This window comes from Urocitellus parryii, chromosome 8 (assembly GCF_045843805.1).
Source record: "Urocitellus parryii isolate mUroPar1 chromosome 8, mUroPar1.hap1, whole genome shotgun sequence".
Lineage (NCBI taxonomy): Eukaryota > Metazoa > Chordata > Mammalia > Rodentia > Sciuridae > Urocitellus > Urocitellus parryii.
Window position 1 is genome coordinate 54743911 of NC_135538.1, and position 20877 is coordinate 54764787.

The 20877-nt window shown below is 35.2% G+C and overlaps 1 protein-coding gene across 4 annotated transcripts in view; it reads left to right on the top strand.

The window, feature by feature from the left end:
* The window catches only part of Pdss2 (decaprenyl diphosphate synthase subunit 2), a 268265-nt gene that overhangs the window by 178741 nt on the left and 68647 nt on the right, over window positions 1–20877 (top strand). For all 4 annotated transcript variants that reach the window (XM_077801684.1, XM_077801683.1, XM_026389653.2 and 1 more), the window contains one exon: window positions 5978–6052. In XM_077801684.1, the coding sequence (XP_077657810.1) occupies window positions 5978–6052 (75 nt within the window). The remainder of the gene's footprint in view (window positions 1–5977; window positions 6053–20877) is intronic.

Consider the following 20877-nt stretch of genomic DNA (forward strand, 5'->3'; position numbering starts at 1 on the left):
AACTGCTCTGATTACCCTTAGCAGTCTATTTAACAGCCACTATCTATAAAAGGATTTTTCTGTAAGATGTTTTCTCAGTAATATAGTTTCTGTGGCTTAAAAAGAAATCTTAACAGTATTCCTTCAAATGCCAAAGCTCTTTGAAAAGGACATATTTACACTAAATTCATCCCTCCCAAGATGTATATGAAAATTTATTCTTCCCCAAGAGTGTTTTTACTTTTGCTACTGCTTTATACATTGCTGTCTGTTCCTGGGGTGGAAGAAGGGAGTGCGATAAATTTGTGTATAATTAATGCCATCAGCACTGCAGATGCACGCTCACACGACTGTTAACTTTGCTAGCAGCTGTTAAGAGTAGTAAAGGCTGAGGGGCTCCGGGTTCATTTGCCTCCTAAATAGAGTGATGGATCACATGTTGTTTTGTTACTCCACACTGTAGTAAAAACTGTCATTAAAATAACCTTTCAAGGACAAATTTTTCAAAGAAGATTATAAATGTTTAACGACTGCCGCCATTTTTATACACCAAGTAAATGAAGTTGCAGAGTAGCCTTTTTAAACGAAGTAAAATACAACTATGCTACTTTACTACATCAACTCAACTTATGCTGAATTGAGCTTTAATTGAGCCACATTCATTTATAGTTATCATTTTTCTGAAGATTTAGTTGTATTTTACTTTTGAGATAGGCACTTTTTTGCTCAAACCAAAGTAGTCTGGTATACTAGCGAAGTAGAATCTTGTCCATCTGTCAAATGCTAACTGACAGTACCTCCTAAGTCATATTTATTGAGAAAGACACAACTTGTCTACACAGAATGCCTACCACCACTTACTGATCTTATTTTTGCTAGTCCAGAAACTATTTACTGATATATTCTATAAATCAATTTATGGGCACAGCTTAGCTTGAAGGCACTCCAAGACTAAAATCAGGATGTGCTCCACCACTCCATCTCCCAAGGAAATAATTTTTTTTTTCTGGTTATAAAAGTGATACAGTAAGCCCTGCACAGTGGCACATGTCTGTAATCCCAGCAGCTGGGGAGGCTGAGATGGGAGGATCATGAGTTCAAAGCCAGCCTCAGCAACATTGAGGTGCTAAGCAACTCAGTAAGACCTTGTCTCTAAATAAAATACAAAATAGGGCTGGGGATGTGGCTCAGTGGCCAAGTATCCTGAGTTCAATCCCTGGTACCCCCAAAATAATAATAGTAATAATAAAATAAAATCACTACAATAAAAAGGGGGTGAAAATGTAATCCATGGTATATTTAAACAATTGTGAAATTTAAGCAGTTATAAATTTATTCAAAGAGGTCAAAGAAATGTTTTTATTAAAAATCATCTAGAATTTGTTACTTATACATTATCATTATTATTATTTTGTTGTCTCTCAAATTTTTTTCTTTATATATATATTAACACACAGATTGACCTCATTCTTATTCTAAAAATACTGATTATACTACTCTTACCTTGTAGCCTGCCTCTTTTTTTTGGGGGGGGGGGGGTAACTGGGGATTTAGCCCAAGGCAATTTGCCATTGAGCCACATCCCTAGCCCTAGCCCTTTTGAGACAGGACCTCACTAAGCTTCTGAGGCTAGCCTTAAACTTAAGATCCTCCTGTCTCGGCTTCCCAAGCCTCTGGGATTATAGGTGTACACCACCACTCCCAGCCCAGCTTTTTTTTCCATAAAAATGTTACATTTATCTTTGTATAGCAATATGAGGATATTTTTGTCATTGTTTTTCTCTTACTACCCCGCTACTTCTCTCAATTTTTATATTTTGTGAAGACAACTTATTATAACTCAGGCCTTACTCATCACAACATCTATTATGATGGTAGTCATCATCCTAGTATTTCAGTCAAAAAAATTAAATTATAGTTACCCTTGCCAAAAGATAAAGTATGAAGCAATTATATATTCCTTTGAAATTGTTAAATTTGTCCCTTAAATTACCATTTAAGAAATTCATTGCAAAGTTCAGTTAGATCTGTAATTGTGTTAAATTCTGAGGCACCTGGGTCCTATCTATTCCTTATCTTTGATGAGAAGATGGTGAATGAAGTGGGAAAGATCAACAGTTTGCTTGAAAATAGCAATTAGATACACAACTGTTCGTTTACTTCCTTCCCCATGTTGTAGCCTTTCCCCTCCTACAGCCAACAAAGAAAGGTGGCAGGAGAAGCCAGCTCATGATACTGACATTGTAAAGAGTTGCTGCTACTGGTTCACTGGACTCTAAATTGTTATTCAAAAGATTGAGGAACAGTGTATGGCACTGATGTAAAGTCCAATTTAAACATGACACAAAAAACATTTTTGCATTTGCACAATAAGCAAGCAATGCTGCTGTTGCAATGCCAGAAATGAAGAAACATCTCCTGCTTAATTACTTGCTCAGATGGCTGATCATTATGACATTGATGGTGACATTAATCTGAAATGTTTGGGGATACAATAATAAGTCGATATCTCAGAAATATCTAATTTTGGTTAAAATAGTCTTCCATGTGTTCTGTTGTTGAACTAAAGCCCACTTTCTTCCAAAATATTTGGGCATACAATTTTTAAAACACTGTAATCTTGGTTTCCATGCTTTACGTTTCACCTTCCCAAGATTTATACTGAATAATAATATTCTGAGTAATAATATACAGAAGAATTATAAGTTAACACTCAGACTTATGTTTCAGCTTCTCTTTAAATGCTTTACATATTTACTCTAATTAGAGATGGGAGCAATAAGACCAATTAGTGCCAATATTTATTTGAGGCTATTTGGCAGTTAAGCCTGATATCATTCCTAATCAGTATATTTAACTTATTCCCAAGCATTAGAGCCCTTCAAGGATCAGAATTCAGTAATGATGCCTCTAATTGACTCTACTAGGCCTACTTTGCTAGCTGGTAAAATGGGCTACCAGTCATAATGGCTTAAAAATGGAAATTGTTTTATTATATTTCTAGGTATTGGAACCAAGAGGTGTTGGGTTTAAAAAGAAAAAAAAATGTTTAGCAACGAAAGTGATCAGTAGAGTTTAGACAGAAAGAAAGGTCCATGTGAAGCTGACAAATGAAATAAGAGTATGAGGGGTTGTTGTGAAGCTCAGTGGTAGAACATTTGCTTTGTTAGTATGTGTGAGGCCCTAGGTTCAATCCCCAGAATGAAAGGAAGGAAGGAATGGAGGAAGGGAGGGGAGGAGTAAAAACATGAACAAAGATTTTCCATCAAAGTTTGTGAAAAAAACTATTTCCTAGTCTAAATGCCTAATCATAAACACTGAGAATTACATTTCTAAAAGCTTAGAATTTCAGAGCCAGAAGGGACCTTAAGGAATCATCTTTTCCAACTTTCTTCACATCATAGTTGAAGAAAACCAGATCTCAGAATCGATTTGCCCCAAATCTCAGAACAAAAATGGCTAACATTGAGACTCTTTTAGCCTCTTTTGTTTTTCTAGTAAAAATCATTGGCTTGCTCCCTACTCCTGATGGACAGAAGTTCTTGAATCTTTCTCTTGGTTGCTCTTGAAGAAATCTAAGGAGGTTGGGGTTTTAGACCTCTGGATTCTCCTCTGGCTGCCATGATCCTACTTTTTGTAGCTTGAACAAATCATTTCTCCAGATTTTGATGTGGGGGAAAATGTTACTAAATGCTTTCTTATCTTTAAATACAACAGGTATATATAAGCAGGTGTCTGTCTGAGGGAGTAAACCAAATAATAAAAAAGGATCAGATCATTAAGTGATCTTACTACATTTTGAGTGACTGGTGTTCTTTCTAGAAATATTTGCAACTTTAAAGGATAATACTTAAATGCTATTTATTTGGTATAAATTTTTAAAAATGAATAAACATTTCAGGAGTGGGAATGTAGCTCAGCAACAAAGTGATGGCCTAGCATGTGTGAGACCCTAGGTTCAATCCCCAGCACCAAAAAAAAAAAAAAAAGAAACAATTAATGGGTAGGGATATATTGGTGCCCTGGGCAAGTCATCCTGGCCTAGGATGCATTCAACACCCCTAGGCTATTACTGTTTTTCATAATCTCTTCCCTTCCTCAGTTTGTTAACTCTAAGTCCCAAACTTTCTCCTTAATGGTTGTCATTGGCTATAGAGGTATTTGGAAGTATTTCTGCTTGTAAATACAGATCACTTATAATTATGAAGTTATGAGTCAGATCTGCCTATATTTGCTAATTATATTAAGAGAAAAAGAGAGAACAAAATGTTTTTGTTGCTTCTGCCTGGTCTGGAATTTCAGGGAAGTAAAGGAACACTCCGGTTATCCAGAGCCAGATTGACTGTTAAAAGTTCAGGCCATCATTTTGACATTTCATGTTGGACTTTCTTTTTGTAAATCCCTCTTCACATTACTAGCATTGGTCTTAGAGCTCAAACTGTTTCAAAACCATAACATTTCTTAGTGAGTGATTGATCTGTATTATGTGTCCAGCCATCAGGGGAATCTTGGGATGTTGCTTGTATAAACTGTAATCCAATCTGATGCTGTGCATTTAGTTACAGTCTTTCATAGACCTATAGGCGATACTCAATCCTCCTGGATTTGGGAATAGGGCTTATCTGATACCTTCAGGGGGAAAAAATCCATTCATTTTTCTCTCTTCCCCACTTAAATAACTCAACACATCTGGTAACACTGTAGGATCATTGTCCTTCCAGTTCCTCTGCAGCTCATATTGCTACAATATTTCTTAAGTATTTAGTTACCTAAAGAACAATGTGATTAAAAATATAAAAGACTTTGTATAGGTCTTACAAATTAACCCATCTCTAGAGCTAGAAAAAAATATGCCTTTAATCAGCAAAATTACCATATCGACAGCCCTGTGTGTGTTAGTATGAACGTAAACAGAAAAATGTTAATGTGTTAAAATTTTAAAGCAAGTCTTTTTACAAATTAATGTAATTTGCCTCTAAAGAAAATGTTTATGAAGTGCCAAATACCTGAGACTGAAGTATCCTTTGGCATAATAATGTCTTCAATTACAAGAATGATAAAAGCTGAAACAAAATCCTTTAATTCAATCAGGGCTGAGCTAAATTTTTAGGAAGCAAAGAGTGGAAATCAGATACAGGACTGCATAATGTAGGAAGTTAAATATACCAGATATTAAGACTTCATAAGAAGCGGATGGGGTTTCCTTGAGGAATGCTTGTTTGAAATGGCTGTATTGAACACCATCATTAATACCACTATTTTATTATCTTGTGTTAAGATGTTTTATGCAAACAAACTGTTAACTGTGCCATAGTTCCAGAGAGACCAGTTACTGTTTTCTGCTTGTTCTACATTCTGGAATAAGTTCAAAGCTTTTGATTTTACTTGAGTCATGATAATAATACAGGTTTGATGAATATGATCTCAATATTGTGGTTCTGTAAAAATTTTCAGTGTTTGCAGAACATTTGACCCAGGGGCCCTACACCACATATATCCATAGTTCATTTTAAGTATTACAGAATGAACACATTTGAAAGATTAACCATTCTCTTACTGCTGCTTTTCTTTCTGTATTAAGTATGAAAATTAGCATAGTAACGGCTCCCAGAATGGGAATGCTGAAAAAGTATCCACCTGACAGAAATAAACATGCAGAAAATAAATTGAGTTAGGATCGCATTCGTTATCTGAAATTTAAGCTCATGTTCAAAATGGCTATTACTGGATTTTCATGTACATTAGTTAAATGCTAAGCTTAAAAGATTTTTTTTTTTGGCTTGAATTATAACTGAAAAAAAAAATTGGATCGCAGCTTTAATATCCAGGTGGGCAGTGCCATTTGCCAGGATCTTTGAACATAAGTCCTGTTTTTTGTTGTTGTTTCTCTCAAGCACAAATCCTGCCTTACTTACTAAAAATCTTCTGAAGGATGCTGAGGTATAAATGGTGATGTATTTTCTTAGTGTCTCTTCTAATTTTTTCTTTGTTTTTTTAGGTTGTGGAACTTTTAGCAAGTGCTCTTATGGACTTGGTACAAGGAGTATACCATGAAAATTCTACTTCAGCCAAGGTAAGGATTTCAGAGTCATTGTAAAACCTTAGGTTAGAAATGCTCATGGCAAAAATAGAATTGATAAGCTAAAAATGTCAATCTTGTTTTATGTTTAAACTGTATGTGACTTGTTTTTTTGGTTTTTTTGTTGTTGTTGTTTTGGTTTTTTTTTTGTTGTTGTTAAATAAGATTAGTGTTTTGGCTACAAATTCATTACCACACACTTAGTACAGGCCAGATTTAGCCAATTAAAACAACCTCTTCTCCTCTGGATGGATTTGCAGTCTTTTCAATCTACAGCAACCAGTAGACATGGGAAGCTTGTAGCTAGCAGGTAGCACTGTCCCTGATGGGCAGGCTGGAGATCGCAACTTGTGCCTATATGAATGGGCCGAGACTTTCCCCTGAGGAAGGAGCTCCTGTATCCCTGAAGAGTGGACCATGACCCCAAGAATATGGCTGGCTGTGAGTTGGGGGAGGAATGTCTTTTATATACAAGATCCAAAATTTACTACATTATTAGATTCTCTGTGATGAGAAGTAGGATGGTTGCACAGTTGGATTATTTTAATTTTCTGAGTCTAGAATTAAGGGGGGTTTTTTGACTCATTTAGCAGAACATCTCAAAAAAGGTTAGGTTTTATTTCCTTAAAATGCAGTTATTTCATTTCAATAGGAGATTAGATATGAAGTAATTGCTTCATTGACCACCACCATCATTTACCAAGCTATATACTATTTATAAGGGACTCCTCTCTCAGTGTTTCATTATTCTAACTTCTTTAGCTTCTGTGTTAGCAAGATTTCACTCACTGCAAATTAGAAAAAATATGCATGTATGCACATATGAAACATTAACATTTCCATTTGAAGAAAAGAGACAAATTTTACTAGAAGTGAAATGTAGAGCATGAACAAGTTGAATTAAAAAAATTTTAAGTATAACCCAGGGACTCTGTATGGTTCAGAGAGTGGTTAGTGAAATATGAAGAATTGCACCTTGAACATCTGCTAACATTTGATTCAGGGAACCACAGTTCCCAATAGGCACATCTAATCTTACCTAAGCAGCATATTGATATGTGGGGGCCTCACAAGATTTATAACCACAGTGGACCCTCTGTAGTCTTTTTCAAAGACAAGCATGGTTCTCTACTTTGACTGAGGGTCAATGTCATAATGTAAAATGGGTGATTTCTGGTGTAGTTTCATTTATAGAAAGTCGCCTTGTATGTAACATGGTATGGTGATAGCTAAACAAGTAACATTGTGGTAAGCCATTTTTCTGTGTTTCTTCCTTTAATCTTCATAAAAATCATGAGCCATAGATCCTACTACTACTCCCATTTTGCAGATAATGAAAACTGAGGTTTAGAAAAGATTTTCCCAAGACCACACAACTTGTAAACTGGGATTTGAACTTCAGACCCCAGGTTCTTAATCTCTTATTCTACTGCCTCTCTACCTTAACTGTACTTTATTTGGTAGCCTCCATTTTCCATACCTGAGGTCTCATCATGTGTTGATGACTGACTTATATGAGAGTTGAGGCATTGCTTTCCCTTGGGATACTTCCAAGGAATTCAACTTAGTTCAATAAAAGATCTTAATATTTTATGCTTAAATGCCTAATCTTTAAGTGAAAGTGTTATGGTTGGTTTAGGCTCTTAATTTATCCACTCACCATTTATCTACTATAATTAGCCCAGTTCATTAATAACTTTGTAAACATTTGTTAAGTACTTTTATATGTCAGGCAGACCTAATAAAAACAACAATAATAAATGATTAAATAGCACTTTACAGTTTACTTATGCTTCTTTGTTCACAATCGCCTAGGCTGAAAAGGGAGACATTTGTCAGTAATTTCATTTTATAGAGGAAAAGCCTGAAATTCAAAAATGACGAATGGCAGGAAAGCACAGTATCTGAAAATTGTTAGAATTATTAATGTTTAAGTGTTAGATCTGGAAAGCAGTATGGAGATTCCTGGGAAAGCTGGGAGTGGATCCACCATTTGACCCAGCTATCGCCCTTCTCGGACTATTCCCTGAGGACCTTAAAAGAGCACACTATAGGGATACAGCCACATCAATGATCATAGCGGCACAATTCACAATAGCTAGACTGTGGAACCAACCTAGATGCCCTTCAATAGATGAATGGATAAAAAAAATGTGGCATTTATACACAATGGAGTATTATGCAGCACTAAGAAATGACAAGATCATAGAATTTGCAGAGAAATGGATGGCATTAGAGCAGATTATGCTAAGTGAAGCTAGCCAAGCCCTAAAAAACAAATGCCAAATGTCTTCTTTGATATAAAGAGAGCCACTAAGAACAGAACAGGAAGGAAGAGTGTGAGGAAAAGACTAACAGTAAACAAAGATGAATCGGGGGAGAGAAAGGGAGAGAGAAGGGAAAGCATATGGAAATGGTAGGAGACCTTCAATGATACACAAAATTATAAGAGGTTATGAGGGGCAAGGGGGAGGGGAAAAAAGGGAGAGAATTGAACAACAGCAGAGGAGGTAGAGAGGGAAGATGGGAGGGGAGGGGAGGGGAGGGGGGATAATAGGGGATAGGAAAGGTAGCAGAATACAACAGTCACTAATATGCCATTATGTAAAAATGTGAGTATGTAACAGATGTGATTCTGCAATCTGTATTTGGGGTAAAAAAAGGAGTTCAAAACCCAATTGAGTCAAATGTATGAAAGATGATATATCATGAGCTCTGGAATGTTTCGAACAATCAATTAAAAATAAAAGTATTAGATCTGAACCAAGTGTTTTGATTCCAAGTCCATGCTTTCTCAAATATAATCTGTTTCCTCCTGTAAAAGAGAAAAGAGAGAGCAACAAAGACTTTGAAGGACTGTTGCTCATACTGGGAACAACCACTGAGAAAGCACCATTTTCGGACTCTCTCATTAGTTAATAAATTTTACTCAAAAGAATCTGTAGCAGGAGCTGGAATTGTGGCTCAGCAGTAGAGGACTCGCCTAGCACTGGCAGGACCCGGGTTCGATCCTCAGCACCACATAAAAATGAAGGCATTGTGTAGTGTCCATATACACCTAAAAAATAAATATTTTTTTTAAAAAAAGAAAGAAAAAAAAATCTGTAGCAATGCTTTGTTCATCTGGCCTTTTTCCCTACCACCTCCCTGAACAGAGTCTTTTAAAACATTTGAGTCTTTATTTAAGCAGTGAAGTTTCAGAATATAGCTAAGCCATTTTAAAGCACCATTCTTTTTTAATAATGGAAACAAAAATGCATAGTTTAACCACAGCAGTGAGAATGCTTCTTGCTGCCTTTATTTATGCCCTAGGTTCACTTTAGGTTAACCACATTTCCCTTCCTAACCAGAAAATTTCTGCGCCACCCCCCACCCCTGCCCCCAAGCATGCTTGCCATTGCAATGACTTTTCAGAATTTGGTTTTTCTAACTTGGTCCAGGAATTGCTTCAGAAGCAGAGTGAGGGAGCACTGCCCCCACATGGAGTGCCTTCAAGGTTTTCATATTAGGACACTAACAGGGTAGCAGCCACAAGCAGAGGTCGTGTGGGAAGGGAGGCCAACTCTGTGGGTCTCTGTTGCACAACCTCCATAGCCTGGGGCCAATTCAGTACACAAAAGAATTGCTTTGGATTTAAAATACACTGGAAACCATTCCTTCTCTCTAGGGGTAAGAAGACACAATAGCAGTCTGTTTTCTAGATGGCAACTTAATGCAGTGATGGAGAAGTGGGTAGTAGGAAACTTGGTTTCTGTAGAGTGGTATCTACATGCCTAAGGTGGATACATTAAAGCAAAGTGAGGGGAAATGGAACTGGATACATTAGAAATCACCTTCTCAAACTGTTGTAAGTTTGTGATTACTTAATTCTCCTTAAAGTGTGACAATTTATGTGATTAAGTTACCAATACTTAACATTGTAGATAAATTGTAATCATGAAAACATGCAGAGTACTTTGTTCCACCCATTGAAAAAAATATTTTTATTTTTGTATTTGCTAGTTTATGAACCATTTTTTCCTTAAAATAGAAATTAGCTGTTGTGCTTGTTTCAGCATTTATCAGAAAATATTTTCCCTCTATTTTTTATAAGGTTCTGCCTTATGTATAACACTCATGTACTCATTATACCTGCTAAATATTTTACATTTTAACAAAATTGACTTTGGTTCCACTCTTTAGTAGCTAAAATCTTTTCAAAATTATCTTATTGTTATAACTTATTTGTTGATTAGAAAAGCAAATATATGTTCATTAAATGAAAAAGTTAAAACATAGAAAAAGGCTGAAAGGAAAATAAAAATCATTTTATATAATCATCTTCCAGAAATGAGTAATGATTATAAAATGATATGCTTCTCTCTAGTTTTCATTCCGTATTTCTCACATTTTTGAGATATTGCTGTATTTATATTAAATTTATTATCTCATTTTACTTTATTGTCATTAGAATTTTCAAAAATATTAATGCCTATTTAGTATTTCTTAATTCTAGTATACTATATTGAGCCATTCTATAATTTTAGATGCTTTATTTATATTTTTAACTAACTTACATAATATTGTGATAACAACTTAGTATATGTAGCTTTGCTTTACTTTTCACTGTCTTTTAAAATCCTGAAAGTGAGTGCGTGCATATAATCTCAGTGGCTAGGAGGCTGAGGAGGAGCATCCCAAGTTCAAAACGAGCTTTATCAGTTTAGCGAGGCCCTAAGCAACTAAGCAAGACCCTGAGTTTAATCCCTGGCACCAAAAAAAAAAAAAAAAAAAACACTGAAATTGAGATTCTTGAATTTAAAAACTATGAATATTTTCATATATATCCTTATACAGAAGATAATTACTTTCCTTAGGAAAGCCTACTATATAGTTGGCCTGTGACTGTCATCTCTGAGAACTTGGATTTTAGGGGTGTTCCCACCTTTTTCTGATAAGAATGACCCAGGGTACCTATACAGTTTCTGCAGACCACGTGGTTTATGCCAAACACCTGCTCTCTTTCTGGGGCTCTGGAATTTTGGTACATGCTCTGCAAACGCTGCCTACTTGACCAGCACCAATAAAAATCATGAGCATTGAGTCTCCAACAAATTCCCCCAGTAGACAGAATGTCTTATGTATTTTCACAACTAATTGGTAGAGTTAGGCACATCCTGTGTGACTCACCTGATGTGACTATGCGATGTCAGCTGATGGGACTTTCCCCTTGCTGGTTTTACTTTGGATTCTTTCTCCAAATTTTTTTAAATCTTAACTTTTAATTTTGACTATATGCTGGGTTCCATGAATCATCCTAACAAATCACAAAGCCTGGGGGTAGTCTGGAGAATCCAAAGTATACCTATTTTCTGATACTTTACTGTCTATTTCCCACCCATTCCTCTTTGCTCTTAAGAAATCTAACTAAGGTCCTTTGCGAAGGCAGTGTCTGAGTCAAGTTAGTGTTAATAAGCGGAACTACGCACCTCTTCCCACTCTTCAGAGATTGTGCCTCATAGACTTGGCCCAGACCCAAGAAAATGAGAGGATTTTAAAGAATCAAATTAACCAGAGAAAGAATTGGTTTTAAAGTTAATGAAATTGTAAGCCATGCGCAGTGGCAAACACCTGTAATCCCAATGTCTCTGGAAGCTGAGGCAGGAAGATCATAAATTCAAGGCCAGCCTCACCAACTTAATGAGGCCCCAAGCAACTCAGTGAAACTCTGTCTCTAAAATAAAATACACTAAAGGGCTGGGGATGTGGCTCAGTAGTTAGAGTGTCCCTGGGTTCAATCCTTGGTACCCCCACCCCCCAAAAAAAAAAATCAGTGAAATTATGGGGCAAGATAATTTATCCATTTATTTGTCTTATCTCCCTTTGACTCTGAGATAGTTTTCAAGTACAAAAATAAGATGATTCAGTTCACTAGAAGTTATGAGTTGTCTCCTACCTGTAAAGCCCTATATCATCATCTAAAATATACTTTAAAAGGTGAGCAAAATGAGTTTTTGCCCATTGAGAAAAATGACTGTAGAAAAATGTAAACAAGGAGTAACATCTGGTTGGGAAAATCAGAAAAGGCATCAAGAATGATCTGATATTTGAGACAGAGATTAGAGGATGGAAGGATGTCTGTTGAAGAAGGTTGACAATCTAAACAAAGGAAATAGCATGGTGAAAACAAAGGAAGCATCATTAAGACCAGAGTTTCTTTCATGTAAGAATTTTAAAAATAGTGGCAATAAACAATGCAAAGATAGGCATACAGTGGAAGTCCTGTAAGGCCAGAATGTAGAGTAAATGCCATATTTAGGAACTAGAAAGGAATTGAAGGTGTTTAAACAAAAGAACATGATCAGATATCTTTGGAACTGTTGATTCAGGAGTGGTCTTTATGATGATTTACTGGAGATTGCAGGAATTCTTCCACTTTGACATCTTGTTGCCCTTATTTTATTTTATTTTATTTTTATTTTATTTTATTTATTCTTTTGTGTATTGTATTGAGATCGTACCTAAGAAATGGTTGCCTAATCCAACATTACAAAGATTTTCCCCACTTTTTAAAAAAATGTTTCACAACAACAAGTGCTGGTGAGGATGTGGGGAAAAGGGTACTCTTGTACATTGCTGGTGGGACTGCAAACTGGTGCAGCCAATTTGGAAAGCAGTATGGAGATTTCTGGGAAAGCTGGGAATGGAACCACCACTTGACCCAGCTATTGCCCTTCTCAGACTGTTCCCTGAAGACCTTAAGAGAGCGTGCTACAGGAATACTGCCACATCGATGTTCATAGCAGCACAATTCACAATTGCTAGACTGTGGAACCAACCCAGATGCCCTTCAATAGATGAATAGATTAAAAAAAATGTGGCATTTATACACCATGGAGTATTACTCAGCACTAAAAAATGACAAAATCATGGAATTTGCAGGGAAATGGATGGCACTAGAGCAGATTATGCTTAGTGAAGCTAGCCAATCCCTAAAAAACAAATACCAAATATCTTCTTTGATATAATGAGAGCAACTAAGAACAGAGCAGGGAGGAAGAGCAGGAAGAAAAGATTAACATTAAACAGAGACATGAGGTGGGAGGGAAAGGGAGAGAAAAGGGAAATTGCATGGAAATGGAGGGAGACCCTCATTGTTATACAAAATTACATATAAGAGGTTGTGAGGAGAATGGGAAAATAAACAAGGAGAGAAATGAATTACAGTAGATGGGGTAGAGAGAGAAGATGGGAGGGGAGGGGAGGGAGGATAGTAGAGGATAGGAAAGGTAGCAGAATACAACAGTTACTAATAGGGCATTATGTAAAATTGTGGATGTGTAACCGATGTGATTCTGCAATCTGTATTTGGGGTAAAAATGGAAGTTCACAACCCACTTGAATCTAATGTATGAAATATGATATGTCAAGAGCTTTGTAATGTTTTGAACAACCAATTAAAAAAAAGAAAAAAGAAAATAAAAAAATTTTTAAAATGTTTCAAAGTTTTATATTTACATTTATTTCTTTGACCCATTTTGAGGTAACTTCTGCATATGGTAGGAAGTATGAATTGAAGTTTTGTTTGTTTGTTTTTTAACATATGTAATATCCAGATGTCTCAGCACTATTTGTCATAAAAAACTATCTCCTCTGCTTAGTACCTTCATGTCTTTGTTAAAACTCAGTTGGGGGCTGGGGATGTGGCTCAGGCGGTAGCGCGCTCGCCTGGCATGCGTGCGGCCCGGGTTCGATCCTCAGCACCACATACAAACAAAGATGTTGTGTCCGCCGAGAACTGAAAAATAAATATTAAAATAAATAAATAAATAAATAAATCTTAAAAAAAAACTCAGTTGGATACATGTGTGGATCTGTTTCTGGATTCTCTGTTTTGTTTTATTAATCATCTTTCTGTCAATATTACACTGTCCTGATTTTTGTAGCTTTATACTCAATGTCAAATTCAGGTAGTGTAAATCTTCAACTTTATTCTTCATTTGCAAAGTTGTGTTAAGTATTTTAGATCCTTTTTGTTTTCAAATGAATTTTAGAATGAGCTTAACAATTTCCACAAACTAGGCTTCTGGAATTTTGACAGAGTGAAGAATATGGGTCTTTATTATTTTTGGTTCTTTGTAATGTCTTTGCCTGGTACGTGTGTCAAGGCAGAGCAGGCCCAGAATGAATTGGGAAGAATTTTTCCCTCTTCTTTTTTCTGGAAGTTTGTATAGAATTAGTATCATCTCCTCCTTAAATATTTGTTAGACTCACTGTAAAGCCTTCTGGACCTTTCTCTGTAGGAAAGTTTTGTTGGTGGTTATGGTGGTTTATTTTTCATATTTGTTTATTTATTCCTTTATTTACTTTGGAACTATAAATTCAATTGCTTTAATAGTCATAAAACAATTTAAGTTATGTGTTTCTCTTGAGCAAGCTTTGGCAGCTTATGTCCTGCAAGGAATGTATTTATTTCATCTAAGTTGTCAAATTTATTGGCAGCAAGTTCTTCAAAATATTCTTTTGTTGTCATGTTAATATCTCTAAAATTTTAAGCAGTGTCACTTCTCACTCCTGATGTAGGTCATTTGTGTCTTTCTTTTTTTCCTTAGAGATTTAACAGTATTGATTGCAGAGGACCAGCTTTTGGTTTCACTGACTTTGTCCCTGTTGATTTTCACTCTGAGTTTTAATATCTCTTTTCCTCTGATTATTTTGCTTTTATTTCCTCTTCTTTTTACTAGATTTTTAAGTTGGAAGGTTAAATTTTTTCCTAGTTTTTAAAGCAGAGATCATCAATTTGAGACTTTTCTAAGTCTTTACTGGCATTTGGTTCTTTGAGTCTCCCTCTAAGTGCCACGTTAGTGGCATACCACAAATTTTCAATACATTATCTTTTCATTGTCGTTCAGTTCAAACTACTTACTGATTCCCTTTTGATTATTTTTTCATTGACTCATGGTTTAGAAGTTTAATTTGTTTTCAAGTATTTGGGGCATTTTCCAGATGTCCTTCTGTTATTGATTTATTATGCCATTGTGGTCAGAAAACATATTTTGTATGGTTTGAGTTATTTAAAATTTATTGAGTTGTTTTATGACCCAGTGTATGATCTATCTGTGTAAATGTTTCATGTTAACTTATAAAGAAATATATATTATGTTGTTAATGGAACGTTCTATAATATCAGTTAAGTCATTTTGGCTGATAGTGTTGCTAAAGTCTTCTATATTTGCAAGTATTTTCATTCTGCTTGTTTCTTTAGTTACTTAGATAAGGGTATTAAATTCTGATTATGCTATTTCTACTTGCAGTTCTACCAGTTTTTCCTTCATATGTTTTAAAGCTCTGCTATTAGGCATTATTAACTTTTATTATTATTTATTATTTTATTAACCTTTAGGCTAATATTTTTTTTAAAGAGAGAGTGAGAGAGTAGAGAGATAGAGAGACAGAGAGAGAGAATTTTAATATTTATTTTTTAGTTCTCGGCGGACACAACATCTTTGTTGGTATGTGGTGCTGAGGATCGAACCCGGGCCACACGCATGCCAGGCGAGCGTGCTACCGCTTGAGCCACATCCCCAGCCCCTAGGCTAATATTTTGATGATGTGGTCCCTTCATCACTATTAACTGTCCTTTTTTTCCCTGGCAATGTTCTTTATATCTTTTTCTCTGTTATCTACTTCATCTAATAGTAACATATTCACTCCAGCTTTCTTTTCATGAAAATTATTATAGTATTTATTTTTCCATATTTTTACTCTTTTGTATTTAAAGTGTTTCTTTAAAAAAAAAAAACATATTTTATTTTTATGTGGTGTCAAAGATCAAACCCAGTGCCTCATGCATTCTAGGCAAGCACTCTACCACTTAAGCCACAACCCCAGCCGTGAAGTGTGTTTCTTTCTTTCTTTCTTTCTTTCTTTTAAGTTATCAATGGACCTTTATTTTATTTGTTTATATGCAGTACTGAGAATCAAACCCAGTGCCTCACACATGCTAGGCAGGTGCTCTTCCCCTGAGCTACCACCCCAGCCCCTAAAGTATATTTCTTGAATGCAGAATTTAGCTAAATCTTGTTCTTTCATCCAACCTGTTTCTGCTTTTAATTTGTATGTTTTTATTTCATGTGTTTATTGATGTGGTTGGGTTTAAATCTACCATCTTGTTTTCCATTTGTCCCATTTATTCTTTCTTCCCTTTTCTGCCTTCTAGTACATGGTTTTTCATAATACCATCTTTTTTTCTTTTTCTTTTCTTTTTTTTTTTTTTTTTTTTTTTTTTTGAGAGGGAATAACACTGTTGCCCAAGCTGGCCTCAACTCCCTATCCTTCTATCTCAGTCAGCCTCCTGAGTACTTTCTTTTTAATCTTTAGCTATAACTGTCGGGTATAATTTTTAGTTGTTGTGTTTGAACTTATAATATATATCTTTAATTTATCATGATCTACTATCAAGTGATATTGTATCTTTTCACAGTAAGAATCTTACAGAAGTTTATTGCTATTTCTCCCCTCCAAGGCTTTGTGTTATCACTGTCATACATTTTAATCCCGTGTATATTATAAATTCCACAATACATTGTTATTATATTTATTTTTTTCAATACTGGGGATTGAACCCAGGGGTACTCTACCACTGAGTTATACACCCAAACCTTTTTATTTTTTATTTTGAGAGAATCTCACTAAGTTTCTCAGGCAGGCCTCAAACTTAGGATCCTCCTGCTTTAGCCTCCCAAGTCCCTGGGATTACAGGTGTGTGCCACCACACCTGTCTTTATTTTTATATCAAACATTTATTATACTTTACAGGGATTCATATTTTGTAAAGTCCTTTATATTTATTGATACAGTTAATATCTTTGCTGTCCTCATTTTGATACAGATTTTTCATGTGGTATTATTTCCCTTATTCCTAAAAGATTTCTTCTACCATGGTAGTGCAGGCCTGCTGAAGATTAATCTTTTTATCTTTATATGTCTGAAAGATATGCCCACTGAATATAGAATTCTGTGTTGCTGGGGTTTTTGTTTTTGTTTTTAGTACTTTAAAATATTGCTCCATTATTTTCTCACTTTCCTTGCTTCCAACAAGAAAGCTACTATCATCTTTATCTTTGTTCCTGATTCAAAATTGGGTTATGATGTGTCTTCATGTCTATTTTTTCATATTTCTTCTGCTTGGGGTTCATTGAGCTTCTTAGATCTATGAATTATTGTTTTCATCAAATTTGGAAAGATGATTAATCATTATTTATTAAAAGACTTTTTTGTTTGTTTCTTTGTTTTTCCTTTTCTCCTCTTACAGGACTCCAGGTACATAATAGGCTGCTTTAAATTTCCCAGTGCTCACTGAAGCTCTATTCTTTTTTTTTTTTTCTTTGCTTAGAATAATTTTAATTGGTGTGCATCCAAATTTGCCAGTTTATGTCTTCTGTATTTCTATTTAATATGTTCAGTGTCTCTTCTAGTATCTTGACCATATGGAATATAGTTATGAAAACTGTTTTAATGCCCCTATCTACTAATTATATTATGTGTCATGTCTGTGTTGGTTTCAATTGACTTATTTTTCTCCTCATTATAGTTTGTATTTTCCTGCTTTTTTGCATGCTTGGTTATTTTTGATTGAGTGCCAAACATTGTGAATTGTATTTTGTTGCATGCTAGATATTTTTGTATCTCTGCAAATATTCTTGAGATTAATGCAGTCAAGTTACTGGAAATATGTCAATCCTTTCAGTGTTATCTTTAATCTCGTTAGGCAGGACTAGAGTTGCAATTAGTCTAAGGCGAATTTCTCCACTTTTAAGGCAAAACCTTTCTGAGTACTCTACTGATACCCTGTGAATTCTAAGTTTTTCCTCTCTGGTGTAACAGAACTATTTCTAGCCAAGTGTGAGCTCTGGCGATTATTTCTTTTGCTCCTTCTGAGTGATTATCTTCCAAGATTTTAGTAGTCTCTTTATGCCTATATATTGTAATACACTTGGACCCCCATATCCACAAGTTCCACACCTGTGAATTCAACTAACTGTAGATCAAAAATATTTGGAAAAAAGTTTCATCTGTACTGAACATGTCATTCTCTCAAACAATACAGTATAATAACTATTTGTATAGCATTTACATTGTATTAAGTATTGAAGGATTCTTGAGATGATTTAAAGTGAGAAGATATATGTAGATTATATGCAAATGCTGTGCCATTTTACATAAGAGACTTGAGCATCTGCAGGTTTGGGCATCTGCAAAAGCTCCTATGACCCTCAACTTCATATACTGAGGGATGACTATACTCAGCTAAAGGCTTTAGGGAGACCCTGTGTATATATCCAGAGCTCTCTATGCAGCTGTTTATACTGTGTTCTCTGCACTGTGAATTCTAGCCCCTAACTCTAATCCCTTTGACCCTCTAGACATGGAGGTTCATCTCTTCCATTAAAGGATACTGTCAGGCTCCACTGAGACCTAGGATTCTCTCTAGGCAATAAGCTGAAAAACATTTGTGAGACTCACCTCATTTATTTCCCATCTCTCAAAGACTACTATCTTTCATTGCCATATTTTAAATGTCTTATGACTTTTGTTTCATATATTTTATCTAGTTTGTTTGGTTTTGGCTTTTAACAAACATAAAATTTTCTCTCTGTAAATTTTATGGTGCCTTTGTGTTGCTGTACCCTAAGTGTTTATTTATTGTGTCTGTTGGCTACTTCAGCCAAAGTGAAAAATCAAAAATGACATCAATGTTTTGTACCTAGTTGACCTGAAAAACATGATGATAAAGTTGCCATAAAAGATGATAGCTTTTAGGGCTGGGGTTGTGGCTCAGCGGTCGAGTGCTCACCTGGCACATGTGAGGCCCTGGGTTTGAACCTCAGCACCACATAAGAATAAATAAATAAAATGAAGGTATTGTGTAAAAAAAAAAAAAAAAAGATGATAGCTTTTAGAGAAATGTGGATTAATTTAAGGTCAGATTAATGTTGGAGTGCTGTCAGATTCTCCAGATTAAAGAGTCAAGAGTTCCAGAAAGGTAAAGTGGGAAATCATCTTTGTAGACTGATAGGTAAATAAGTTTTTATAAACAAAGACCCAAAAATTTGGGAAGGTAAAAATTGGTGAATATGTAAAGAAGGTTGAAATGGCTGTCAGAACTACCATGCTTTCCTGTAATTGAACTTTGAATTTGACATTGTTTCTTTTCAACTAATACCAAAAGAAAAATGTGTTGTGTTCTGTGTTTGCATTATTTGATTATTAATGCTATAGATAATTTTTGTATAGAATATTTTTCTCAAAATTAAACATGTACTAGAAATTGAGCTTAATCAAATGTGCAAAAATGGCATAATAAATTCCATTATTATACATAATTATAATGCCCCAATAAAATTTTTTTAAAAAGCAAACACAGGAGCCAGAGGTATAGTTCAGTGGTAGAGCAGTTGCCTAGCATTATGTGCCAGGCCCTGAGTTCATTTCCCACCACTACAAAATTTTTTTAAAAAACACACATGCAAACAGAAGTGTATGTAATGGGTCCTTGTGTAAGAATGCTACCTGCAACATCAAATAGCCAGTTCTCTCAGCATCTATCTGCGCAGGAACCAGAGGATATATAATAACTTGTATTTTTGTGAAGATATCATCTCTCAGAAAACAGAAAATTTTTGTCTCCTGGTATTCCAATATAATAAAGAGACTGAAATAAAGAATCTAAATAAAGTATTTTTTCATTAGATTCTGATTGTTATTATGAATTCTACATTGACCATAGAACTAAATTAGGTAGTGCTAATAAAGTACATATTACTAAACTTATATTTTATTTCTGCTTTGTTCCAAACAACATACTAAGTGCTCCTAAAGCATTCAAAACAAAGATACCATTAAAAAAAATTTTTTTTTTAACTCAGAGATGCCCTTAATCATCTGGTTATGTGTACAGTTCAGAAGAAAAACATGCATAAGAAACCACTGGAGAACACCCATAAGACCACATAGTAAATTATATGGTCTAGGCTATATATGAAAGAGAAAGTGCAACATTAAGGATTCGCCATGTTTCAGAGGGACTTCTGGAGGAGATAGTTTCTAAGTGGAGTCTTAGAAGCTGTAGTAGATAGCTAAATTGTGGAACCAACCTAGATGCCCTTCAGTAGATGAATGGATAAAGAAAATGTTGTATATATACACAATGGAATATTACTCAGCATTAAAAGAGAATAAAATCAAATCATGGCATTTGCAGGTAAATGGATGGAGTTAGAGAATATTATGCTTAGTGAAGTAAGCCAATCCTAAAAAACCAAATGCCAAATGTTTTCTGATATGTAGATGCTGATCCAAATTGGGGGGGGGGGTGCATAGGAGAAATGGAGGAACTTTAAATAGGGCAAAGGGGAGGAAAGGGAAGGGAGAGGGCATGGAGGTAGGAAAGATGGTGAAATGAGATGGACATCATTATCCTAAGTACATGTATGAAGACACGAATGATATGTCTCTACTTTGTGTACAACCAGAGACATGAAAAATTGTGCTCTATATGTGTACTATAAATTGTAATGCATTCTGCTGTCATGTATAACAAATTAGAATAAATAAATAATTTTTTAAAAAGCTGTAGTAGAAATAAATCAAGAGAAAATGTTGCTTATTGGGGTCAGAAATTGGTGTTGAGCACTGGCTGGGGAGTCAGATTCGTTTATTAATTCATAGAACTTGTCTTTCGAGCATGTGCTGTGCGGCAAGCCCCAGAGATACAAGTGCTTAGTGAGCCAAAGTATTTGTGTCCTGAGGGAGCTTTTATCTCAGTGAAGAAGCCAACT